General features: G+C 38.7%; 1 protein-coding gene across 3 annotated transcripts in view; it reads left to right on the top strand.

Annotated features, from left to right (window-relative positions):
* Positions 1 to 558: 558 nt before the first annotated feature.
* Positions 559 to 27,534, top strand: part of pals1a (protein associated with LIN7 1, MAGUK p55 family member a) — a 36,996-nt gene continuing 10,020 nt past the window's right edge. Inside the window, exons 1-9 of one of the 3 annotated variants that reach the window (XM_017476582.3) lie at positions 559 to 717; positions 7,817 to 8,001; positions 15,516 to 16,011; positions 24,613 to 24,821; positions 26,071 to 26,148; positions 26,373 to 26,522; positions 26,604 to 26,765; positions 26,904 to 26,981; positions 27,079 to 27,262. In XM_017476582.3, the coding sequence (XP_017332071.1) occupies positions 15,564 to 16,011; positions 24,613 to 24,821; positions 26,071 to 26,148; positions 26,373 to 26,522; positions 26,604 to 26,765; positions 26,904 to 26,981; positions 27,079 to 27,262 (1,309 nt within the window). In that variant the 5' untranslated portion in view covers positions 559 to 717; positions 7,817 to 8,001; positions 15,516 to 15,563. Of the gene's footprint in view, positions 718 to 815; positions 938 to 7,816; positions 8,002 to 15,515; positions 16,012 to 24,612; positions 24,822 to 26,070; positions 26,149 to 26,372; positions 26,523 to 26,603; positions 26,766 to 26,903; positions 26,982 to 27,078; positions 27,263 to 27,534 lie in introns of those variants that run through there. The other 2 variants (XM_017476581.3, XM_017476583.3) reach the window with 2 other exon arrangements.

The raw sequence follows: 27,534 nt of genomic DNA, 5'->3' as shown, positions 1-27,534 counted from the left end.
GTCTTATGTTTTTGTTCATTTTTTTCTTGCAGTCCTTTAATACTTAGAGTCCATCTTTTATACTGTTCTTGTTCTTTGTTTTTTTTTTTTCTTTTAGCACATTAGCGTTTTCCGATTCTGCTGCGTTTCTAGCTGAAGCGTTCATTTTGAACTTGAACATTTGAGAAGTAGCAGAACTCTTGCCTCAAGATTGTAAAATACTGCAATTACGTCAAGGTACCCCCGTCCCCTGAGCATACATTTCTTCCAAAGTTCTACAATATTCAAAATGTAAAGTCTCTCTCACTCACTCACACTCACACACACACACACACACACACACACACACACACACACACATATATATATATATATATATATATATATATATATATATATATATATATATATATATATATATATATATATATATATATATATATATATATATATATATTAACTATATATTAACGGAAGCGTAGTAAACGTAATGCGGACGTATTTGTGGGACTAGCCCATTCGTATGCCACCTAGTGGTAACTCGGTAAGTGCAAGGGTAAGAACATGGTTTGGGACGGAACCGGAGGTGGCACTGTAGAGCCACTTCAGTGTGAACTCCTTCAAACTCGCGTTACCACAATATGTCGTGATCGCATCGGATAATCTTACATTGTGAAGAATTGAAACACTGGAATATTCCGTACCTAAAGCTGAAGAGTCACAATTCTTAATCAAGAGGTAAACAGCGAACAATCTCTCTTCTTTCACTTTTACTTGATAGAAAGGGTTTGTTTGGTTTTTCAGTTCTTGGGCAACAGGTTGCTAAGAGCAAGCGCCTGAGCAGGGGAGGAGATGTGAGCTGCTAGCCTGTTAGCTCCTGTTAGAGCTCCGTGGTGTTTGTACGTGAAACTAAGCTGTGTTCCACCCGTAAGTCACTGGTTAAGAAAGGCAAAATCAGGTACGGGGTTTTACTTTTGAACTGCAGTAAGTTAGTAATTTATCCAGATATTCTGAATACCGTTTTACTGGATACTGGGCAGTGTGGTACAATAAATCGTTGTGCTAACATAACACTGCTAGTTAGCAGCTAGTAAAGTAACCTTTTGCGTGCAACATGATAACTGGCGAGCTCGCTAAATATGTAAGTAGAAGTTTGTGACTGATTAAAATATGAACACAGAAGTACCAATTAAATTGATCAGACAGAATCTGATAGTCAAGTGTCTTTATCTGGTTACTATTCACTTGACTGGCAGTCAGTTTAAAGTCCGTTTCTAACGCAGGGATTGTGATTTCTTCATTCAGATCTTCGTAGTGGATTAAACTATTTTACTGGTGTTAGACCACCGTCTCTTTGGGGTTTAAGGATTAGTTAACTGCGGCGTGATAAGTGACTTATTTATTGTTAAAGGCTGCCTTAAACTAGACTCTATGTAAGGATATTATGAACTCAGTTCATAATACAGTGATTACACCACCAGACTAAGTATGTTGGATTTAAGACACAAATACAATTAATAGTGCTTTCCTAGACTGGACTCACTCCTTGTTATCAGTATGATTTGATGTGGTTTGATCAAGGTTATTACAATCATCTGTGTTTTTGGCTAATATTTCTTCTCTACAAGTGTTATTTCTTGATGATGTTGCATAACCAGTAATTAGGGATGCACTGGCCATGCTTTTTTTCTTCTTCTCCATTTTCAATTGAACACCAATATCAGAGCTTGGGGTATCAGCCAATACTCAATACTAATCTATAAGTGTCTCCTTCCATTAATGTCAGTGTGAAATAAAAAAAGGCCATCAGATATCAAGCAGTGAATCTCGGAGTTGGTGGAAGAACTTAAAACTAAAACAAGCTTTGAGATCACTTCGATGTTAGCCTGGTTTCACACCGTCACGTCCCAATCGTTTCATGGAAGTACTATTTAATAAGCCTTTTGTTTAAAGTGTGTACTTCCTATCAGTAGTGATCTGATTGTTTATGACATTGAGAGGGGAAAAAAGGAACAATAACTAAGCTTGAGTATATATTTTTATTTGACAGAAAATCCTTTAATATTGACAAAAATTGGGAAATATTTTTGTATAAATTAGACCTTCAGTGGAAATATGGACATTATCTTTGCCCTTTAAAATGATTTAAAAAAAAAAAAAATTTTTTAACATGATTACAGGTAAATTTATTTTAATTTATTGATGTTTCTTAACTGTTCCTCATGAATCTGGCTGGAATGTGGACAGTAACACTTTAGTTATTTTCATTTGATTATGTGCTGATTTAAATTAACTTTCCACAGTTCTTGAAAGATATTCCCCAGACCTACACATGGTACATGTGCCAGATACTTTATATCAGAAGGCGTCAGTTTGTAATGATAAGTATCCTGCACTTCATTTCAGCTTTCAACTTACAGGTTCATATCTTGTGACCTTTAAGGATTTTTTAAAAATGATTATTTTTGCTACAGAAAATTAATTTGGCTCTTTTATGTGTTGCTATTAGTTGACTGACTATCAGTTGACTATCTTCACAACTTTAGATTATCTTGCTAATATTTCCTGTAACTGGTTGTAAAAAAAAATATAATTATAAAATAATAATTGAATTAGTTTTCAGTTTAGTAAAATGAGCCTAGGTTTTATGCCGTCACTGTGAAAGTGTGACTTGCAGTTGTCACTGGTATGTGAGCTACCTGTGTGTTGATGTTAAATTATATTACCTTAAATGTCATTGCTTAGCATACCAGTCTGATGAGCCTACAAAGTGTTTTGAAAGTGATGTAATGAAAGTCAACCTTTTGACTTTCATCAACCTTTTGACTTTAAAAAGTTACCTTTTATTCCCAATATGACCTCAGACACCAAGACGGAAGCGTAATCAAGTGACTGCTGAAGAAAGTGTGTGACCTCCAAGTCTTCTAAGGCAGGGGGGCATTTTATATTAAACACCGCGGAGAAGATCAAATTTTATAAAGGGGAGTTTGTGTGCAGCGGAAGTGGGACTATGATGCACGAGCACAAACTTATGTTTATATCCAAAATAATATCAAAAGGCATATTTGTGAGTAACAGAAACCACAAGGTGCAGTGAAAGTGGGGTTTTATTAGTAATTTAGGACCGTAGTTTAATTCTTTGCTTTTTGTGCATCCATAAAAACTAATGCACAAATACTATTATATAATATAAACTTCATGCTTTATTTTCATGCAGTATTTATGCATTATTTTTATGGATACACAAAAAGCACTGAATTAAAACTACAGTCCTAAATGAATAATATATATCCTGCTGTGTGTATTGAGTTCTTTTCAGTCTTATATATTTGGACAAACAGTTGTGTAAAGTTTTAGTCTGAAGTTTATATTTGTAACACTCATTTTGTGGATTTTATTATAAATAAATGAAAAATGGTACTGAAAGTTCCCCCTATTGGTTTAATGAAAAAAGAGAATAATTGGCCAATTAATCGATTATGAAAATAATCGGTAGTTGCAGCCCTAGTCCCTCTGATATTACTTTGACTACGGTATCCAGTGACTAGTTACTTTTTACTGTGTATTACTGCAGAATCACTTTAAAATTTACCATCCAACTGAGTTTTCATAACTGTCACTGTACATCTGATATTATTATACCCTGCTGTACTGTCCTTAAAACTGAAATAGGGGAATTTTTTTTAGGTTAATGGTTCTGGGTGATTAAATCATTTATTGTTAAATTTTAAAATGGAAAATCATGAACAGAGAAAATGACTACAGCACCAGCCTACAAGGCCCTGCACAGACAGTAACTTGAGCTCAGGATTGAACCAGGACCTAGGAGTTGTGAGGTGGTAACACTACCCTCTGCACCAACTTGCTGCCCAGGTCCAAAACACCGGAAGCTGGATGGGAGATTTTTAATGTAAACAACATTTAATGTTTTGATATAAACAACAACAACCCATACCGGTGGATTTTGAATATAATCCTTTTACAAATCAGTTGTCTAATTTCCACATGGATGGCCTTTTCACTGTTCTTTTCTCAAGGTGGTTGAATGCCTCTGGAGTGGTAGTAATTAGAAAGTAAATTAATATATTTAAAAATAGATATATGTTTTTATTGATTTTAACACAGGCACTCTCCGGTTCTCTCCTGAGATTAATTAATTTGATTGGACAAGTGGTGTTCGAAGAGTGCTGATATTTAATATGACTGCAGTGTTACATTTCACTGTTTTATCATCTCCCTTGTCTGTGTTCACTAGATAAACTTCCAGTTCTAGTTCATTGCATTAAACCATTTCTACACTTAATATACAGGTTTTCAGTCAGTCTGTATGTTGGCTTTCGTAAATGGCAACACCCAGTGCTCTATGCGACTGTGGCTATTAATTTGTTGTAGGGGCGTGCGGTATTGACAGAAAAATGATGTCTTGATATTTTCTGGGGTTTTGTCAATAACGATAAGTAGACGATATTCTGCATCCTTCAAAAATGTGTTTTTATGAAAGTCTTATATTTTAATAGCTTGCTCTTGTTAATAGGATATTAATTGTTGCTTACTAATGATATTAATGGAAATAATATATTTAAAGAAAAGAGGTCTTATTTATTTACTTAAAACCGAAGCATTCAAGTAAAAACATTACAAAACCACCGGTGTTTATGTCTTGCCATCTGTTGATTTTCTTGTCGTAAGGCTCTTTTTTGCAGAATGATTCAGCTGAAGTTTACTGAGAGTGGTTTTGTACTGGTACCTTGGCTGGTTTGGACGTGTTGTGGACCGCTGACTCCAAAAGATTTTCATGCTCTTCATGTTCTGTGCGGTGGTTAGTTTGCAGGTGGTGAAACAAGTTAGTTGATGAGCTGTCTTTAATGGCATCCTATTTACAAAATAGTTTGCAGATTGCCGTCTTTTGAGCAACATCCATCATTTCAAAGCGGAACCACCTGCATGTGAGTGAGGTTGACCCATGTCTAGTGATTATATTTAATGACGTAGACTGTGAGGCTCATGGTGTCTGTATTTTATCTCCTCATTTCTAACTTCAGTCATGCATTTTTAAGCTGCTATGCTAGCTTAACTTGCACACTGCATTGTAATAGGCTACATCACACAGTGAAAGCATGGACTCTCCATGCCCACGTGTAGTCGTCTATCCTAGTAGTCTGTTCACGCAGTGACCGCGTGGACTCTAAAGACATTTATTTTTTTATTGGTTTTTGCAAAGTGGGTGACATACTTGATAATGTCCGCTCACACATCGTTAAAATAACTATTAAGATATTATCGTAAACGATACATATCGCACACCCCTAATTTGTTGTTTGTAGACCTGTTGTATAAAAGCAGTTTCACACTTGCAATCGAGCTGTGCTGATATTCAGTACAGAAGCACTCTTGTGCAATATTAAATATGAATATACACCGATCAGCCATTACTTTAAAACCGCCTGCCTAACATTGTGTCAGCAAAACATCTGTTATTCATTGAGGCATGGACTCCACGAGGCATGGACTCCACAAGACGTGTGAAGGTGTGCTGTGGTATCTGGCACCAAGACATTAACAGCAGATCTTTTCTGTAGTCCTGTAAGCAACGAGGTGGGGCCTCCATGGATCTGACTTGTTTTTGTCCCTTGTTTGTGTGGATTGAAATCTGGGGAATTTGGAGGCCAAGTCAACACCTTGAACTCTTTGTCACGTTCCTCAAAAAACATTATTCAATAGATTGTATAGTACTATATGTAGGCAGCATTTCCTCTCTGATTAAATCCAGGCTAAAAAGATCACGACAGCTAACAGCAGAATAACACAAAAGTTTACAAAGTTTAGAAAAGACACTTAGACATTTAGACTCTTATCCATGTTTCATTTTGATCCACTTTAAGGCATAGCTTTTGTTTCATTATATGCTGCTAAGAGTCTGAATGGGGTTTTATTAGGTTTTAGTTACTGTACTTAAGGCACATATTTGGAAATTCCTTATGAATTTTGTGTATTGTTACACCCTTAGTGAGACACCCAAGTTGTGCTATACCAATATACTGTGCAAAAACTGTGATGTCTTTACTATTTATTTATTTAGTTAGTTAGTTAATTAGTTAGTTAGTTATGCATTTTCCCCATTTTTTCCCTAATTTGGTCCGGTCAATTCTCAAACACTATATAACTCTCCCCTATCACACATCAGCTACCAACCGGGGAGGATGAAGGCTAACACGAGACCTCCGAGACATGTGAAGCCAGCTAACCACATCTTTTTGAGTTTCTGTGTCATAGGGAAGATCATTGGAGGAAACTGCTGTTTGCTCCCTTCAGCATACATGAGATCACAAATGTGTGCTAATTCTGAGCCCCTTTTAAAACAGTGTAGCTAACTTTTTTGACAGCCAAAATAGCAGATAAAATGAATTAAAACTGTGTTTTGAACTACTTCGATGCTAACAGAGATCCTCATGATTTGCTTGAAGAGTAGATTTTCTCAAAATGTTTGGCTTAAATGCTTGAGGAGTTTTTTATTTTCAGTGTCTAATTAATCTTCGTCAATGTGGCGCAGGATCCGAAGTCTATGCAGACTTGCACACTGGGTGCAAGGCAAGAATACACCTTGGATTGGATGCCAATTCACTGCGGGGCATCTCGCACACGCACATAGATATACACTCATACCATGAGACTTTAAGACTAGCCACTCCATCTAGCAACATGTTTTTGTGACCTGGGAAGAACCTGTAGTACCCTGATACGAACACAGAGAGATCTCCTGTAACCTATGATCTATGAGAGTCCAGCTCTACTTGCTATGCCTCCATGGCATTTTGCATGTGAAATGGTTAACAAATTTTGCATTATGTGTCTGTGCTAAGAGAGAGGCGTTGTGCAATTTTTTTTGCTAAATTTTAAGCGATTCTAATCCCTCTCAGTGTCTGGTGTTTCCGAGATCACTGAGGAGTGGAAAAGAAAACTCGTAGTAGTTTTCAGACTGTGGGAAATGCAGCTTAGATTTATTTGGAAATCCAAACGTTAGCATGAATTTGTAGGAAATTACCAACATCTCACAAAGGATATAGCAAGTCAGCAGACTATAAATATTTTTCCCCTCGCAAAACTGACTGCACACCAAACAAGATTAGCTTTTGTTTAAGATATTTGTGCCATTATTGAGCAACGGTGGCAAGTTTCATTATATAAAAAATGGAGAAAACACTGGAATTAATTAAGGTCTGGCATTATGTATGATCTTTTGAATATTAATGTTTTGGAGACACAAGGAGCATTGCAAAGCAGGTTAGGTTTCTCACCTATTGGTCTTTTCAATTATTTACCACCTCTTTCAGCTCACTCTTACACATCCAAACACTGCCAAATGTCAACTCTGCACTTTTCTGTCAGAAATTACCATGAAACATTAAGTTTGCTCATGGTTTATATATTAGCAATGTTTACAGCCTGTATTAGACGTGGGGGGGACTTCTTTCAGAGCCACTCTGCTTTGAGCCCCTACTCAAGAAATTTATTCAAACCTGCAGTTGAATGTTACTGCTGTTCTTTTACTCTTGATTTAACCAAGGTTTGTTATTATCAATAATTATGCGTGTTCAATGGTCCTGATTATATATTTTGATAAATAATAAATGTAGAGTTTTGTAATTAAAGCAAGACAAATTGTACAAATTGGTCTGTACAGTGGCCATGTAATTTAATGTTTTATGTTGCTGAAAAAGCCTAGAAAATGTGTACATTTCAGTTTGCTTTATGGACTTTCTGTGAATAGGCCATAACCTCACACAGCAGCGCATTAAGGCATTGTTCTGGCCGGGGTTACCCCCTGTCTTTCACACAGACTTTCTCACTCCTGTCCTTCCTGGTACTCCGTGGTACTTGCTGAGATGATGAAGGCATTGGAATCTGGAGTTTTTGGTACGTAAGCCAGAAGAGCTGGAATGTTAAGCAGGCGCTTTGGAGAAGATAACAATCCTGGTCTGTTTCTCTTCTAAAACAGCAGCCATACAAGTGCAAGCTTGATAGGTATGTCTTGCTTTTCTAGCATAAATTCATTTTCTGTGACAAAGGTTGAAAAGTGAATTTTGTCATTTCTGAAATGAGCCAATGGCAAGAGGATATGTTCGAGCATTATCTGTGACGTTGTGAATGTTTTGCCTGTCTCTTCACCCTGCCACACCTCAGGTCCAGTCGTTTCATGTTTGTTAGTGTTAGTGTTCCACCCTGAGCAAGCTGTATGCTAATATCACTAGGCCAAGGACAGCCATGGGTGACTCACATGAATGCTCTGCATTATTCCTCTTTTGTGGCATTGAATTGTTTGCTTTAACTTGAGATACTCAAGTCTGGGAGATAGCAGGAGTCATGGGAACAGAGGGTCCCTGCAACTGAGATAAACAAAAGTTGCTTTTTAACTAGCAGTGATTATAGCACTTTGAGGTGTAGGACAATATAATAGGAACAATTTTGACAATACGACAGAAATGTAACATCATGCTAACAGAGTTGATTTAGTTGTAGTTGATTTTTAGTTAGTTTAGTTGGTTGTCAGTTCTGACAGACCTGTTGGTTTTGCCCCCTGCACCTGTTGGGGCTTGAAACACCTGCACACAGTCATGAACCTGCTGATCAAGCTACTTGCTCAGACATGTCATGCTGTAGCTTCCTGCTTCATCCTAGGAGTACATTTACATTTTAATAACATTTGGAGTACCGTTTTAACAGATCTTTGTAGAATTTTTTTTTACAGTTTGCATGGTTCATGAAGGAAAAGTAAGTCTTAAATCTACATGTCATCATTGTCTTGTGTTATTGCCAGCCAGGAGGTGTTTGGATCTGGGCAGTTTGGAGTAGACTACTTAAGCTCTCAAGTGGCAGATGGTCTGTGGCTCTTAGTTCGTTATTGTCTTGAGACATGCACTCAGTGGTGTGCCATGAAGAGAGGGCGTGGATCCTCCAGACATGATTAAGCTTGTTGTTTGGAAGATATCAGGTATATCAGGACACATATGTCAGTCAGCAGAATATAGTCTTGGCCCTCATCTGCTTCTCCAATCAAACCTAATGTGCTATGCCAGGGTTGTACTCTGTTTGGAAAGCTTTATGATTTGATTTTGATCTCATTGTAAGTGTTGGTCGAATGAGCAGATAATGATGATAATGCTGTTATTATGTTTTCTAAAGCCTTTGTTGTTGCAGTAACAGTAACCGTCCAAGCTAAACAGAAGTGTGGCATCTTGGCTCTTATCAGAATCAGGAGGAGGAATTTGACTAATCAAAAACATCATTACAATGACATCACCCGGAGTTCCGATGTGGAAACTATTGTTCATTTATTGGGGTGTTGAGGTGTCTCTCTTGGTGGATAGGTAAAGCAGCAATCCTCTTTAGTTTTGTAGGAAAACTTAATTGGATTTTCCTGAGTCACAGTTTTATCTTATCAAAAGCTCAGCATTCAATGAGCCTAGTGAGTTTTTTTTTTTTTTATAACCTTATATAATTTGTTACAGTGTAAATTAGTCTGTAATTTTCTTTCTCTCTTTCGCACATTCACAAAGGGCATGCAATGCTTACAATAGGCCCCTTATGCTTGTCTGATCTACTGAAGAATGTCGTTCCCAGGCTGCTTAGCATTCTTCCCTTTTGAGGATAAGTTTGTTCTTTTATCAGCGTTCTTCTCACTCAGTGATGTTTGCGTTTACATGCTTGAAACCTACATTTAATGGTTTTGGACACAATTGTTGCCGGATGAATCCATCCGCAGCTGACATGTATAAGTTGCTATGCAAGTTTGAACTGTTCCGTATTCTTGCATAAGGGCTCATTGTGTGTCTGTGTCTCTGTGAGTGTTTATGTGTCTCTGAGAGTGTTTACTCGTGTCTCTGTGTCTGTCCTCTGTATCTCTGTGTGTGTGTGTGTGTGTGTGTGTGTGTGTGAGTGAGTGAGAGAGATTAGGGCGTGGGGGTGTGTGAGAGTAGGATGTGGGGGGGTCTGTGTGTATGTGTCTCAGAGCATGTGTCTGTGTCTCTGTGTCTGTCCTCTGTATGTATGTATGTGTATGTGTTTGTGTGAGAGAGCGAGAGAGTAGGGTGTGGGGGTATATGTGTACCTCCGAGTATGTGTGTCTGTCTCTGTTTGTAGGGGTTTTACCTCCTCTTGTTCTCAAACCTTGGGACCCCTCAGCTGGTAATAAAATGATTGCTATGGTGATGTATTGGACAGTGGCATGCTTAAGTAATCTCTTCCCAGAAGAGAGGGGCAGAAGAGGATGAGAGTTGATCTACTTGCCAAGGCTGTGAAGAGGGGGGAGTGAATGAAGAATGGTGCAGGAGATTATGAAGGTTTTGGTTGAAGAAGTCAGAAGCAAAGCTCCTGCTACTTATGAAAGCTGAGCTGAGTTAACAAAAGGGAGTTGAATAAATTCATAACTGCTGAGCTTGTTTCTGAATAAGTAAACATTAAGGTAGTAGGTTAATAACATGTAACACATCTTTGGTATGTTCTAGTGCTTCCGTTCTGCAGAAAGTGTCTAGTAAAAGCAGGAATGTACTGGGTTGTGGAGGAGGGGCGGTGAGAAGGACAAAGGTTATCCATTATTCTCACTGGGGTGTCACATGACTATAGCCGCTCCTGTGTGATCGCTTCTGCTGGTTTGTGTGTGACATAACTGTAGGTGTGTCACTCCCAGTCTGTGTTAAAGGCTGCAGTTCATCTATAAAAACTTTGCTTTCAAGTGAAGAATTAACTAATAATTCTTATTAATTAAGTCTAAGAGGATAGTAAAGTAGGCTTAACCTGTAAGGGGTTTAGATCAAGTATTACTCAAAGACTGTGGATGGAACTAGGGTTAAGTGTGTCACCTGTAATGTGAAGGGAATACAGAGATTAAGGGCAGTTCTGGTCTGTCACACACACAACAGGCTCTGCAGTGGAACTAAAATCCTCGATTTTGAATTTTATTGAATGAACTGGCACATTTGTACAACAATAGTTGATATCATGAGTAAAAATAACTGCTGTTTATGAATGAGTGTAACTTTATTTATGAGCATAAATATGTGTGTCTTGAGCATAGTGGCTACAACAAAATCTTAAAGGTAACCATCACCACTGGGCACGAGCAATATTAACAGCTGACTGAATATTGATCATGCTAAAATGTCTTTCTAATAGTGATTCAAAAGCCACTTTATAAGTGGATGAACATCGGTTTTGGAAAAAATACAGTCTATACAGAATACACTATTGGCATGTTAAGAATGACGCTCTCCGTGCATATATACGTTCAGTCAGGTACTGTTTAATAATTGGTAGGGGTGTGACACCATGCATTGCAAGACAAAAATGTGGCGATGTGCATTGTGGAAAAGTCTGATTCACATCATGTATAGCAGCAGTCTTTTAATATGCATCTAATGCAGTTTCAATGTCTTAACACCAGAGGCCCCATTTTGCGCATCCCATAGAGTTGAAATATATAGAGAGCGTGCTGGACACATGATCATTTTCCATGGGGCCATGGACTTCAGACATTTTAGCCAACTAAATAAAAAATAACATGGTATTTATATGATCCCTCTTTAGCAGATTCTGCAAGGGGTATGCAAACTTTTGGGCACAACTGTGTGTGTATGTATGTGTATGCATGCGCGCATGTATGAATGAGATGACGGATCAGAGTTTCAGCTGTCATTTCCTGGTATTTATATCTAGATGTGTTAAACAAATTTGAACATATCACCTTTATTTATTTATTTATTTATTTATTTATTTATCTATCTATCTATCTATTTATTTATTTATTTAGCAAGTGTTTCTTGTTGCCTAGGTGTGCCCTGTTAGATTGATTGTTTAAACAATTAATAGGTCTGAATGGTTTTAGCCCTGGGTTTCACCTGTGAATACTGCATTTGATGTTAAGAATGATCAACCAGCACTTACCTCATATATAGTAGCTGAAATACATGTAAGTATGTGGTTTCGGACGCAGCCCATGGCTTCATGCAGTCTATATTAGCATGGCAAATAATTAATTGCACTTGAAGCTTTCGTAAAATTAAAAATAAAAACACCCGAAACTGTATACGGTACCATAACGAAGACAAGCTGTATGTCGATAGGGAACGGCTTGGTGTGGGGACGTAATGACATGTGCAGTTAATCAATCTATTTTCTATAACAGGTATAACGGGAACATGAAAGGAATATTCTAAAAGCAACTTGTGTAAACACCTTAATCACAATATATTCTTTTTCAGAATAAGGTCAATAATTAGATTATTGCTGTCCATGTAAACGTAGACTATGAGAGCAGAAATATAGAGGCCAAACCACTCATCAGTAAAAATCGAAAAGTCAGATTTTGTAATTCACACAAACACAGAGATGAGGCAGAAACCAAGGTTTTGGAACCAAGGTTAATATCTAACAAAGTGATAGATATGCTAAAGTGTGGAGAACGAACGGATCCTCTTATGATTCAAAACACACAAGATCATTGGTGAAGCATGGTGGAGGTAGTGTCATGGCTTGGGCTTGCATGGCTGCGTCTGGAACGGGCTCACTAACTTTACCATTTATGTAACTCATTATGGTAGCAGCAGAATTAATTCAGAAATCTACAGAAATGTTCTGTCAGCCAACATTATATCTGAATTCTGAGGAACTTTATCATGCAGCAAGACAATGATCCAAAACACACTGCTAACACAACAAAGGACTTCATCAGGAGGAAATAGTGGAAGATCACCAGATCTGATCACTTTTTAAGTGAGGAAAGTCCCAGGTTAGTTTCATCGCTACACCCAAACAGAATCCCAAAACTTCTCTGGCTTATTTATACGACTTTGAGCCGACTTTTCTTGTGCTTTTGGGTCAGTAGTGGTGTACGTCTTGGTGTTCTGGCATGGAGACCTTCTGTGTTTAATATGCGCTTTACTGTGCTCACTGAAACCTCAGTGCCTGTTGTCATCAAGTCTTGCTGCAGGTCTTTTGCTGTCACGCCAGGGATTTTCACAACCTGCCTTCTCAGAAATCTGGTTGAAGTCGTTGATGGATTCCTTTTTCTGCCCCATCCAGGTATTTCATACATTTTCTGCCCCTAGCCAGTTCAGGTATTTCATGTGTTCCAGCTCAAGCACACCTGGTACAACTAATGAAGCCCCTGATTAGCTTGAGACAACACCTGTTTTGCATATTTTTGCTGTTGAGGGATTCAATTCAGGCGGTTGAATAATTTTTATAATTTTGAGAGTGGACATGTCATTAGTTGCATTTTCAGTTGAATTTGGGGAAACCACTTGAAGCATTCGTTGTGTTGAACTATTTCAATTGCTTTTGTTTGATTTGTTCATTGCAAACCGTAGAAAGTCTGTAAATTTTGACCATAAACCTGATTTGCAATGGGGGTTGAATAATTTTGACTGCAGCTCTGTGTGTGTGCTCGCGCTGAATTAAATGGCCAGTACACTGTCAAAAGATTTCAGTGAAGATGAGTTGACAAAGTATATTTTGCACAGAAAAATATATTTGTAGAGTAGTATATTTCATATCCAGTTAATAAAAAAGTTGATATTATATATTACCAGTTTGATGTCAGTGATAGAGTAGAAATGCTTGTGTTTGTGGTGAGTGAATGTGAGACTAACAGGAGGCTTTTTAGAATTCAGTTAATCTTATCTATCTTTATTTATTAAAAATAAAAATATGGACTCATGTAGTGATTACTCAGTAATGTGCAAGGAGGCAAGGTTTAGAATGAGGTGTAAGGGCAAGTACCATGGTGGTGCAAATAACAAGAGACAATAGTGCAAACAGCATTAATATTGTACAATACAGGTTGTTTTTTTACTTTTTAAAATTTTTTTTTAAACATGCTTCAGAGTGGGGGTTTACAGTTCAGTGTCTGAATTCAGGATGAAGTCATACTGGTTGTGTACACTTCAGCGCATGAATTCACAGTTCGCTGCTAGTGTGACAGTGAAGACTCCTATAGCGTTTCCCAGATGGTAGCGGAGTAAACAGATCATGTTTGGGGTGAGTGGTAGGGCTGCAACTAACAATTATTTTTGATAATAGGTTAATCTGTTGATTATTTCCTTGTTTAATTGATTAGTTGGATTAAAAGGTCAATTTTTATATATTGCATCAAACAACATATTTGATCACAATGAATATTTTAGTCAGTTATTGTGCTTCCTTTTCTCTCGCGTGCTGTTTGATTGATGCACATGCGTGGACTCGCGCTCATTCACTGAAGTTTAATGGAGACTCACTTGCTGTCAGGACGAGCCTTTATGTAAAATGGAAATACTGGTGTGAATTTCTAACATTTACAGATAAGGATTTAAATGTAAAAATGTCATTTCTGTGCTGAAGAAAACATGTCTGGAACACATTAAATAGCACACGTATCTGTCGCAGCATCCGACATGAAAAACCAGTATTTTCCCAGATAATGTACCAACACGCATGGCTGAAGCCTCAATGAGTTCCCTTGTGGGGAATTTGAAGATTCGGACATATACTACTGATATATATTTTTGATAACATCAGAATGTACTAGCTTAGATTGCATTCTCTTGTACCACCTTCACTTCAAGTCCTGTTTTGTTTTCTCTCTGTACAAATGAAAATGAATGGACAATTTATGAACAAGCTGCTAGGAATCACATGAGCATTAATGTCTAAATACAACCCTGATTCCAAAAAAGTTGTGACAAACAAAAAACAAACAGTCATTTGCTAATTCAATTCACCATGTACTTAATTGAAAACACATTAATAACATATTAGATGTTTTACTTTGTGAATTTAAGGTTAGAAAAAAATATATATACGCTCATTTCAAATCTGATGACTGCAACACACTCCAAAAAAGTTGGAACAGTCGATTGTTTACCACTGTGTAACATCACCTTTTCTTTTCATAACACTTATTCAGAGTTTGAACCGAAGACACCAGTGGAATTTTCCCCCATTCATCTATTATGCATTTCTTCAGTTGCACAACTGTACGGGGCCTTCGTGGCCTTATTTTGTGCTTCATAATGCATCAAACATTCTCAAGACAGGTCAGGATTGCAGACAGGCCTTGCTCTTTACGTACTGAGATTTGACCAGATTCCTTGAATCTTTTAATTAAATTATGCACTTTAGAAGGTGAAATAAGAGCCAACGTCAGTTCTCTAATCCAGTGCCTCTACGAAGAGCTTGGACAGCAAGTGAGTGGAGCATGATGATATGGCTATGTGACGCAATCATCCGGGTCTGTAGAAAATAAAATCAACTAGAAACTCACTCCTCCTGAGGTAATTTTATTTTGTCCCGATGTGAGGGTTTTATCACTGAGGAGACGTGTAAAAATATTAATAATAATGCTTCATTCAGATGGTGAAATTCAAAGCTCCCCACTAATTTCTTTTTGTCTACAGGGTAAGGAGTTACTGTGGTGTGCGATTTCATCAGTAAGCTTAATTCTTGTTACTGTTTTATATATTGTTATCAGTAGGTTTAATTCTCCTTTCCTGTCCTCTCCTCAGGTGGAGCAAACACTCTGACCAGGCTGTCATGGCCTCAGGTTCCCGATCATGCAGAACTTGTCCCTCATAAGCCTTGCATCTCTCGCACACACCTTTCCACGTGAACCTCACACCTACATTATGACCACCTCCCACATGAATGGCCATGTAAGTGAGTCAGAAGACAGGGCAGCAGGCACCAGCGAAGCCCCGGACTCTTCTGGCCACTGGCACAGGGAGATGGCTGTGGACTGCCCAGGTGAACTGGGAGCTCGCACGTTGCCTGTACGGCGCAGCGCCCAGCTGGAACGCATTCGCCAACAGCAGGAGGACCGCAGGAGAAGAGAAGAGGAAGGTCGTAACCGTCAAGAGCTTGATGTCAACTCCTCCATGCGCCTCAAGAAGCTGGCACAGAACCCCAAGGTGGGCATTGACAACCCCACCTTTGAGCCCTTGGAGGGTCCTGGCATGTCACTAGTGCAGCTGCAGGGCTTCGGCGGGGCACCACGACTATTGGGTGAGTTATGACCATTGCAGTGGTAGCTCAGTGACTAATTTTCTGTTTGAGGCACTGGAAGGTTTTGAGTTTAAATTTCAGAACTGCCACTGTTGGGTCCTTTATAAAGACTCTTGCCCCTTGACTGCTCAGAGGATGTTATACAGGGTGTCTGAAAAGTTAGGAACTGATGAAAGCAAAACTACATGTACATAATTTTGTATTTATTATTTACAACATACAGTATCAAGGCTCCATATTGGCCGCATATGCTCCTGAAATTTAATCTGTGCGACTTCAAAATATATTTTGGAGCATTTGTGTGAGTGGAAATAATTGTTGTGGTGCGACCTGTTTTCATTTCTCTACAAAACGTTCGCTAATTACTGCACAGTATGTTCTTGCTGTGAGCTGATACAGTGAACGGTCCATCGTTCTATCCAACGTTACTTAACCAATTAAACGTCATCTTTACATTCTTAACTTTACTGCGGATTTGGTTACTATTGGCTGTCAATCACTCCCAGGGCTTGATTTTTGGCACAAGATTGAGGTGACTGCACCTAATTTAAACCATTCCCACAAAGCTCAGCTTTATAATGCGGGAAATTCCCGCACAAATGTGTTCGCTTCATCTCGGACCAAATGATCAAATTAATCTACAGGGGCAAACAAATAAAATCAACATGTCAAGCAGTGTATCTTTCATTTAGAGTTGAATTCTTCTGTTTTGCTCCGTGTATTACGAGCCCTGATGAGTGCAGCATCGGCCTGCTTCATATTGTCAATGCCGTGGTTTGAGTCGCGCCGACCTTATTCACACCATTGTGTCTATGTGATGTGCTCTACCATTTAAAGTCGAAATTTATAATGTGCTGTTTGTGAAGAAAGTCTCGGCTTCCAAATTATGTATTTTTTTTATCACGAAATTCAAACATTAAATGTTGTTTTGATGCTCTTTATGGTGCGCGAGTGTGGTAGAGTGCGTGCTGACTCGAAACAGCAGCAAAAAGCACGAGTAAATGGATAATATCCTTGTATTATACATGTTTTGTAGAAAAATAAACATGAATGAACATCAGACTGTATGTTGAAGAGTACTGCTTGTTGAAATTAATCATCTCATGTCATGACCCAAGCCATGTTTAAACTGTGAGAAGAAAAAAGTAACAAGAAATAGAAAAAATGACAGAAATTGAATGGAACCAAAACACATGAAAGATACAAATGAAAGACATTAATACATAGTTTAAACAGAGTTCTTGATGTCAAGAGGAGGAGAGCATGGCAAATTTTGTATAATGTTTTGATAAAACCAAAGAACTGAAAATACACAGGTCATACATAAACATCCTGTAGACATTAATAAAGGAAGATGTTTAATTTAGATGAATGTGTCAAAAGTTATTCTCCCCCACCCAAGTCTATAAATCCTATCTATGTGATCCATATAAGTGAGGAACATTTTATATATATATACACACACACATGTGAGAAGCACCGATACTAAATTTCTCAGTCAATAACCGATTATTCAGAGTGATATCGGCCGATACTGATAGTTCTGCCTTTTATGCCTGTTTTTAAATTAATAATAATTAATTCCACAATTCTGAAAAAATGCGAATAAAAACTTTATTCTCTCCATTTCAGCAAGTTGTTTCACAGTAACTGGTCTCATCAACAGAAAACACATTACTCAAATTAACATTAACACATGAACTAAATTCTGAAGATTAAAGTAAGATTTCGGAACTTATTGAATGTTATTAATTCATATTAACATTACCTGGATGTGCTAGTCATACTAGGTCATGGTAGTCATACTACACTACAAATATATTTTTCTGTGCAATATATACTTTATCAACTCATCTTCATTTAAATCTTTCGACGGTGTACTGGCTCTTTAATTCAGAGCGAGCAGTGCAGTGAAATAAAAAAATTGACTTGATGCCGAAACTCCCGCTTCACTGCTGCGCACTTCCGGTGTAAAATTTTAGTGGTGCAGAGATTCTGACCTCTCTTATCAGTATTGATAAGACACCAATAGAACTGTTGCTCATTCACTTATTTGTTTTCTGCCCAATTCTGTGTAAACTCTAGAAACTGTTATTTGAAAATCCCAGCAGATCAGCAGTTTATGAAATACTCAAACACGGCCCTTGAGGTACCAACATCCATGCCACCATCAAAGTGGGTCACACTTTTTCTCCATTCTGAGCTTTGATGTGAACATTAACTGAAGCTCTTGACATCTAGCTGCATGATGTTTTGTATTGTGCTACTGCCGAATGATTGGCTAACTAGATAACTGCATCAATGTGCAGGTGTACAGGTGTTGCTAAAAATGTAGACAGAGTGTACAGTCAGATCCATAAATATTTGGACATCAACAGTGATTATTTTAGCTGTTGTCTACAGTATGGTTAAAATTAAATTATGAATGAGCTGAAAGTGCAGACATTCACCTTTAATTTGATGGTATCTATGAAGAAATTAAAGCGCTTTTTTTCTGTTGTCTCCCACATATGAAAGAGACCAAATATAATTGGACAGCTAGCTTCGCGGCTGCTCTGTGGCCAGGTGCGTGTTCTTAGGCACATGCAAAGAAAGGCACATCTCAGTTGAGACTAATTCTGAGCTGATCTATCTATATCTGTTAAAGGCAGAATGTACAAATGTAGCACATCTTCCTTGAAAAATCCTCCAGATCTATCAAATTGCAGCAGAATCTCCTGTGCACAGCCCTCAGGTCATTCTACAGATTTGTGATAGGATTTAGATCCAGGCACTGACTAGGCCATTCCAAAACATAGATTTCCTTTTTTTGGAACCCAATTCTTTGTTGGTTTCGATTTGTGCTTTGGGTCATTGTCATGCTGGACGGTGAAATTGCTCTTCATCTTCAACTATCAGGGGCCTGCAGGATTTGTGCAAAAATAGATGTGGCAGGTTTTTTGATTAGACCCCAAGTCTCAGCTGAAGAGACACAGCCTCATTGCGTGATGCTTCCACCACCATGCTTCACTGTGGCTATGGTGTTTTTTGGGTAGTAAGATTGTTCTCCCCAAACACATCTTTTAGAATAGGCCTTTATCTCACTTCCGTGTTCGCAAAGCGGAAGCTGCACATACTAACGGAAGCTGCGGAAGCTGCACATACGAAGCTTCCACTCTAGTCTGTAGCAGTGGTGGTGAGCACAGCGAAGAATTGTTGTTGCTCTAATAGTTCCACTAAACAACCCTATCTCAGTTTTCATTCTTTTCCAACTGACGAAGAAACAAAGAAAAGGTGGATTCATGGTAGTCTGCTGGATGAAGGCAAATGTTTTGCAGTTTTAAAGGGAAGTACGTTCGTGTGAAGCCAGCATTTCACAGAGTCTGACTACTCATCAACAACCGTTCATAAAAACGCATGAAGCATGGAGTTATACCACAGAGATTCAAATGGAACAACTGGGGAAATCTTGCCCAAAAATGACCAAATGTACTGGAACAAAAATTGACAAAATTGCAGTGGTTCTGAGATCAGCGATGAACAGCCTGCAGTCTGTTACGGACCCGCGCCACCAGGTCTTTTGGATGCAGCAGTGGAGAGAATGAGAGTTGGAGGCTAAGGTCCAAGCTCTCTGTCACTCACATACACATATATCGATTTTGTCTCTCCGATGACTATTTCCGATTTTACACACGCTTTTCTTCAGAGAGGGTTTTCAGGATCTTCTGGGAATCTCTTGAACCATCTGCATCAAACCTCGTATACTGGTCAAAGGCACAGAGACAGGGTCTTGAGGCAGTTTCAGGATCAAACCCAAAAAGGAAGCTTCAGCTCACTGATGAGGTTTTTTCTCTGTTGCTGTTGCGTGTCTGCGGGTCTAAGAGAGAAGGTCTTGGCAGATCTCTTTAATGTGAGTACAACAACAATCATCAGAGTTACTGTATCATCGCCTGGGCAAATTTTCTGTACCTTATTTTGGGATCCTTGCATATATGGATGACAAAAGAGCAAGTCAGGGCAACCATGCCAGCAAAATTTCAGAAGTACTGCCCAGATGTCTGTGTAATTTTAGACTGTACTGAGATCAGGTGTTAAAACCCCACAGCACTGACACTGCAGTTCGAGATGTTTTCCCATTATAAAAACTACCCCACCTTTAAAGGCTTGATTGGAGTTGCTCAATGTGGGGTCATAACCTTTGTTTCTCTGCTATTTACTGGATCCATCTCTGACAGAGCGATAACAAAGCAGTCAGGACTTTTGGATCTGCTGGCGCCTGGAGACTGTTGTATCTCAGATAAGGGCTTTACCATAGAGAAACTGCTTGAAAATGTGGGAGCCAGACTTATCATTCCTCCACTCAAAAGAGTAGCCTAACTCAAAAAAGAAGAGATTAAACGCACACAAGCAATAGCACATCTACGGATTGTCATTCGACAAATTAAAGAAAATCACATCTGGGACTACCATTCGTCTCACCCTCACAGGCACAGTGAACCAGATCTGGGCAAACTGCTGTTTAATGGCTAATTACCAAGGCCCCTTGATGTAAAAGATGTTGTTTTGTAATCATTTTGTACGAAAACACATAACGTACCCTCAATCAAACATGTAATTTCATTACTTAATTTTGCTTTCAAGAATGAACTGAGTTTATGGTTTAAATTGTACAAAAAAATTTGAAACAACAGAATACATGTAAAAAGTGTAAATATTTCTTTATTGCATTTATAGTTTTAACGAGTTATTTAAAAACTGATTTAATACAAATATGTACAAATATTGACTGCATTGTTCCAATACTCACTATTAAAAAGTTAAATGTTAAATTGTCTCCTTCATTTATACATTTACAATGATACTATATTTTCTTAATATACAATATTAAAACATACTTTGTTAGTAGAAAGAGTTGTAAAAGACCAAAAATAAACATTTAGCAGAATCTGTAAAAATTGAGGAAATGCCCCCCCCCCCCCCCCGCCCCCCCCCCTTTAAAGTTCAACACCACCACTAGTTTAACAACTCTGAGAGGTAACATACACATTCATGTATGTATTAAAGAAAAACAAGTCAATAAAACTGTCGTCCCTCTCGATTTGCTGGATGGTGGCATCAGTTTTGGTGTTTTGTTATAAAGTCACACCAACTCAGACCTGTTACTGCGAGCTGTCCCTGAACCTGCCAGGAGTATTTGTGGTGTTCCTTCAGTTTTGGTTGACCGTTAAGAAATTTTGACATGTTACCTGAGTCATCAACATCAGGGCATTTCACCTCTGCAAGTCCGAAGGGAGGGTTCTCAGTCGGATCGTAAACTCTGCCATCAGAGCGTGTGGCGCATCAGGATGTACAACAAACTCACACTGTGAAACATTCACATTCGTCAGGTCAGAGTATTGAAGTAGGACTTCAGGCTCCAGTTCCAGTCCACGCTTCATTGCAGAAGTCTGCCAAACCCCTTTAATTATTTGGGCAGCTAGTGCCTGGTTGGCGGTTTCACCCCTCGCATGACACACCTCACGGAATCTACTTGATGTAAATTGTGGTAGACGCATTACGTGATAGGCAAATTAAAATCTTCCTTCAAATATGCACCCGTCCAGAGGAAGTGTAGGGAAAGTTGGGGCTTCTGCATGTTTGACAACATCTCTTTATGACACAGCAGGGCACTGATAGAACAGCAAAAAACCTTTGGGTACCATCCCAAACTTTGACTCCATCAGATTCATTTCTGACAAGCCATCGGTCATGGATCATCCAGGTAACGACACAGTATTAAGAATCAAGGGCATGTAAACTTTTGAATGGGGTAATTTTTTTTTATAAATTCAGTTATCTTGTCTTGTGGACTATATGTAAACATCTGTTATGTGAAATAGTTTATTCAGGACAGTACTAAATGAAAAACATGGGATTTTTATGATCCCTCTTATTTTTGAGATAAGTTAAGATAATACTTTATTAATCCCCAGATGGAGAAATTAGTGTGTCACAGCAGCAGTCAAAAAAAGACAAAAAGAAAAGAAAGAAGAGTTAAATGAGATAGTAAGGAGAACAATGCAGGTATTTATAAAGGGTATATACAGGATGTATAAATATGTATAGACATAAGCACAAACTCTATACATTTTATATATATATATAATATATACATACATATATATACACACACACATACATATGAACAGTATATACAGCAAGCAACAATGTACAGTCCAACTATGCAAGTAGCCCATGTACATATCGCATATATACAATACTATATACATATTGCAGCTGTATGGTATGATCAGTGTGGACATGTAACAAAAGCTTTGAGGCAGTGATGTGATGTGATGTGTGAGCAGTGTAAAAAGTACAGTGTGGTACCCATATGAAAACAGTGTAGCAGTGTATTTGTAGTGTAGTCAAAAGTAAGGTAAGGTCAAGGGAGGGTGTGGCTAAGTGTTTTACAGCCTGATGGCTGTCGGCACAAAGGAAACATCTGAAGCGTTCCGTCTTGCACCTGGTTGGATGAGCCTGTGACTGAAGGTGCTCTCCATCTGCCGCAGCTCAGCATACAGTGGATGAAGAGGGTTTCCCAAGATGGACCTGATTTTGTTTCTTATTCTCTTCTCCACCACTGTCTCCAGATTGTCCAATTTGTGACCAACAACAGAGCTGGACTTCTTCACTAACTTGTTGAGTTTGTCAGCCTCCCCAGCCTTAATTCCACCTCCTCAGCATGTCACAGCAAAGAATAGCACACTGTCTACTACAGACTGATAGAACATCTGCAGTAGCTTGCTGCTCACGTCAAACGACCTGAGCCTCCATAGAAAGAACTGACTGCTCTGTCCCTTCCGGTAGAGAGCTTCACTGTTTTCCAACCAGTCCAGCTTGCTGTTGATGTGCACTCCGAAGACCTTGTACGAGTCCACCATCTCTATTTTCTCCCCCTGGATGGTAATAGGTGTTGGGGTGCTTTCTGTTTCGGCGGAAGTCCACTATCAGTTCTTTGGTCTTGCCGATGTTGAGCTGAAGGTGGTTATCCTCAGACCATCTGACAAAGCTCTCCACTACGCCTCTGTACTCCTCCTTCTCTTCACTGATGCAGCTCACGATGGAGGAGGGAGTTGGTTTTATATATTTTTCAACATTGGGAATTTCATCACATGGTTTAGCCAGTTAGTTAGCCTGTTAGCCATCTTTAACTAACGTTAAATTGAAACTTACCTTCATAGTTGAAGATTTAGTTTTCATAATAGAATTTGTAACCCTTCTCAAGTTTGGATATCTTGGCTTGAGAATGATTTTCGACAATCTTACAAATGTTTCTGATGTGAGAAAGATCTCGAAGCGATGTAGTAAATGTTCCTGCATCCATTGCTACTGCAGAGCAGAAATCAGTTTACATTAATGAGCCCCGGAAGTGACGATATGTGGACTGTCTATTTTGCCCAAAAAAGTTCTACATTGGTCTGATAAGCCCACAACACACATTTATCCACATGATTTAGGGCGATTTAGTTGGGCTTTTATGTTTTGTTTTTGTTTTTCCTCATGAGAAAGGGCTTCTGTCCCCCATACCCCATAGCCCAGCTCTTTGAAGATCATGGCTTCAGTTGGATGAAACCAAGATGTTGTCAAGGAAATCCTTGACATCAGCTCCTGTTTATTTGGAGTTAATTAGAATCACTTAATTGGAAAGGATGAATGTATAATGCCTTCAAAAAGCAGCAACATGTAGAACACCCCTCAGAAGGCGGCGTGAGGTACATGCACTCCTTCGTTGTACACATGACTAGATTTCTTCCTGCATCCATATACAGCCTTCGAAGGTGGCTTTTTAAAAGAAAAATTAGGTTTAGGACTCCCCAACACTAACACACTAGCCTTGCCCCACCGTGTGAGTGTGTGACTTTGTGAGTGTGTGATGGCGAATTCCTGAGAATGGGAGCAGGGGCCCCTGTGAGTACTAGCTTAATTAAAAAAAACCAAAAAAACTCCTTATTCTGTCTCGGCATGCACTGGCTCTATTGTTTGGCCACTCACAGGCTTTGATTCTGTTTCTTCTGTATTATATCTACATTTCTCAGCTGTTATGACTTATACATTTGCATATGGATTGTACTACTCTGGAAAATGAAGACTATTTTATTATTCCCTAAAAGTTACAGTAGGTCAAAAGATTTAGAGATACAGCATCAGCCACCCACCCAGTGCACAAATAAACTCCCCTTTCACCTCCTCCTGTGTAAAGTCCCCAGACACGCTCTTAGGGTCTTCATTCAGAAGAGAGGATTTGCAACGGTAAACGAGATCATACTATAAAGGTGGCATACTTCATATTGATTTGTATTTAAATTGTGCTATAACAATTTAAGCTATGTTTTAAGGGTGCTTTGGATTTAGCCTGTGCTTTACACATTTATCCATTGAAGACTTTTTTAATGAACACCATGTGGAGAGCCAACATCGAGTCTCTATTCATTTATTTATGGTTGAATAATTGAGAGGCATTTATTGAATGTAGTGAACTCGCGTCCAGCTGAGCAGTCTTTTAAAACATTTTATTTTTGTGTTTGCATGCGTGCCTGTCTGTGTACGTGTCTATGCATGTTTGTGTGCGTGTGTGGACAGAACTGGAGGAGTTGCTGATGTCTCTGAAGCAGGTACAGCACTGTCTCGGTGATGCTCAGAGTCAGGAGGACGTGGAGCTGGTGTTGCAGCTCGTTCAGAAGCCTGACTTTCAGAAGGCCTTCAACATCCACAATGCTGTGGCACTACACATGAACCAGCCAAGTCCTCCCTTCCCCCTCACAGACCGTGCACAAAACCTTGTACATGAGGTCAGATAGTATTAATTGCCATATTATTGTTATTGTTGCTATTATAATTGTATTTCATTTGATTATTTTACTATACAATTAGTTGTATTTTTTCCATAAAAGAAATGGTGGCACTGGTACAAATAAAAATTGATGTAATACTAAAATAATATAACTAAACTGATGTACTTAAGCTGTATTTCAGACCCATCTCCACTGTTTATATAATGTCTCTTAGTACTAGGATCAATGCGATTTGTTTTAACCGTATCTGTTCAGTTTAATGTAAATCCATATGTTCATTGCCTTGCAGTTAGTTTTGTGTAAAGTTTTAATGAATGTCAGATTAGCTGGCGGTTGTTGGTGTTTCCCTCCCGGTGCCTCTAGACAGTGCAGTTTTATGTTGAGCCATCATTAGGAGCCAAAGTTAAAAACTTAATTGCCTAATTTATACTGATGGTGCAGTGGCATTTAAACAATGAAACACAAGAGGGCGTATTTTAACATATGGCCTTGCATGTTCTATTGCTTTTATACAACATTTTATAACTTTTAGGAAAAAAGTAAAGAAACTAGGTTTGTTAAAAATGTTTATTTTTTAATACTAGGCATTTCTTCCTCCCCTTGTTTCATTGCTGCTGACTTGTTGCTATGCAAACAAAGTAACAACGTTATTATAGAACAACTAGCAGCTAGTCTGTAAGTTTGCCGGTTCTTACGCATAATAGCTAATATACAGACCCTTCTGAAAATATTGGAACAGCAGGGGCAATTCTTTGTTTGTTTTTTTGTTTTTTTTGCTGTACACAGGGTTTGAGATCAAACGATAAATATGAGACAGTAGATCAGAATTTCTGCTTTCATTTCCTGATATTTCCATCAAAATGTGTTAAGAACATAGCACCTTTGGTGTCAGACCACTCAGTTTTTTCCAGCTAAATAATGGATTCTAGCCACATCAATTTGAGAAATGTCACAATCGAGAAATGGCTGTGGGTTAAGAAACACTGCACTCTGTGCCTGTGCAGAATGTTTTGGCAAGTAATGAGCTGGCTAATACCTCAGATGTCTGCAATTTTGCTCAACCTTTGGTGGTAATGGTATTTGAACATAGAGGTATACTAGAGATGTTGCAAAGTTCCTCATAAACATTTCTGAACTCCCAAGCTTATTTTATTCCTTGTTTCCACCTTAACTGGGAGAAATGAAGTTCTGTTTTAGCTGTGGTGTTTACAACTTGTGGTAACAGAGACTGCTATATTTCTGTTAGGTCCAGGCCATGCTGCACAACAGTTCACAGAAAGAGGGTCTTGACCTAAGTACTTTGCTCAAAAGTCCTCACATGCTGGTCAGTATCATTCACACCCTACATGCACCTCTGCTGCTGATTTTTCTGTGGTGATATTAACTCTGTCTCAGCTATGATTGTCTGTGTCCTTAAGTCTAAACCCCCAATCCCTGTTCCTAACAAGTGCTCATGTATATAATTACTTTGTCATGGCTCATGGCTTTGGAAGTCATCTTTCTGACACCAGGCATGTGAGCGTTTTCAGTTTTTTTCTTTCTCTGCAGGCACTTATGCTGGCCCACGACAGTGTGGCTGAGCAGGAGATGCAGCTAGAGCCTGTGGGTCCTCTTGATAGCCCATGTGAGACCCTTACACAGTGGGGAGGTGAGACTGTCAGGATTGTACGTATCGAGAAGGCCAAGGACATCCCGCTGGTGAGAACACTATTCTGGTGTGCTTTAAATGTTCTCTTTCTGTCTTGATCTCGGTCTTGATACAATACCATGTGTCCGTAGGGAGCCACGGTGAGGAATGACATGGATAGTGTGATTATTAGTCGGATTGTGAAAGGAGGGGCAGCAGAGCACAGTGGACTGCTCCATGAAGGTGATGAGATATTGGAGATCAACGGGGTCGAGATCCGTGGCAAAGATGTCAATGAAGTGTTTGATATCCTGGTGAGGGGAGAAAGATCCTGGCATTGAAGTTGGAACATATAAATGGAGTAATAAAAAATAAATAGGTTTATCAAAAGATGTTTATAAGAAATATATATAGGCCTTTGATTTATAAGAATTTAAATTCTGTGTCCTCAGGCAGAGATGCACGGCACATTGACCTTTATTCTGATTCCCAGCCCAAATACTAAACCTCCTCCCATTAAAGAGACTGTGGTGGGTTTAACACACTAGATCTTGACATACATAAATGCTAATTGAAAGCTTTTTATATCGTTTTTCACTCACTCTTTCTTTGTATTTCCTCCCCCAGGTGCATGTGAAAGCACATTTTGACTATGACCCTTCTGATGACCCGTATGTACCATGCCGGGAGTTGGGTCTCTGCTTTCAGAAGGGGGACATTTTACACATCATCAGCCAGGATGACCCCAACTGGTGGCAGGCTTACAGAGATGGAGATGAAGAAAATCAGCCTCTAGCCGGGCTGGTGCCAGGTAACAGAGTAAATTTATTGACTAGACTAGTATACATTACATAATGTTTCTAATGGCATCACAATCACAATGTGTATGTCTAGCTAAGAGTGTACATATGTGTATAGTACTTTTAATAGTATACATTGTAACAAAGCATCCTTACATAAAAACATATGTAGATCCATAATAAGCATCCCATTGGCAACAGTGTGATATAAAGGTATCATCCCTCCACAGTCTTGCACCGATTATATTATATTTCCAGACCAGCCCAATATTATGCACTTTAC

The sequence above is a fragment of the Ictalurus punctatus genome, chromosome 9 (assembly GCF_001660625.3).
Source record: "Ictalurus punctatus breed USDA103 chromosome 9, Coco_2.0, whole genome shotgun sequence".
Lineage (NCBI taxonomy): Eukaryota > Metazoa > Chordata > Actinopteri > Siluriformes > Ictaluridae > Ictalurus > Ictalurus punctatus.
The sequence above is the reverse complement of the archived record's forward strand: the minus strand, read 5'-3'. Positions and strand labels throughout refer to the sequence as shown.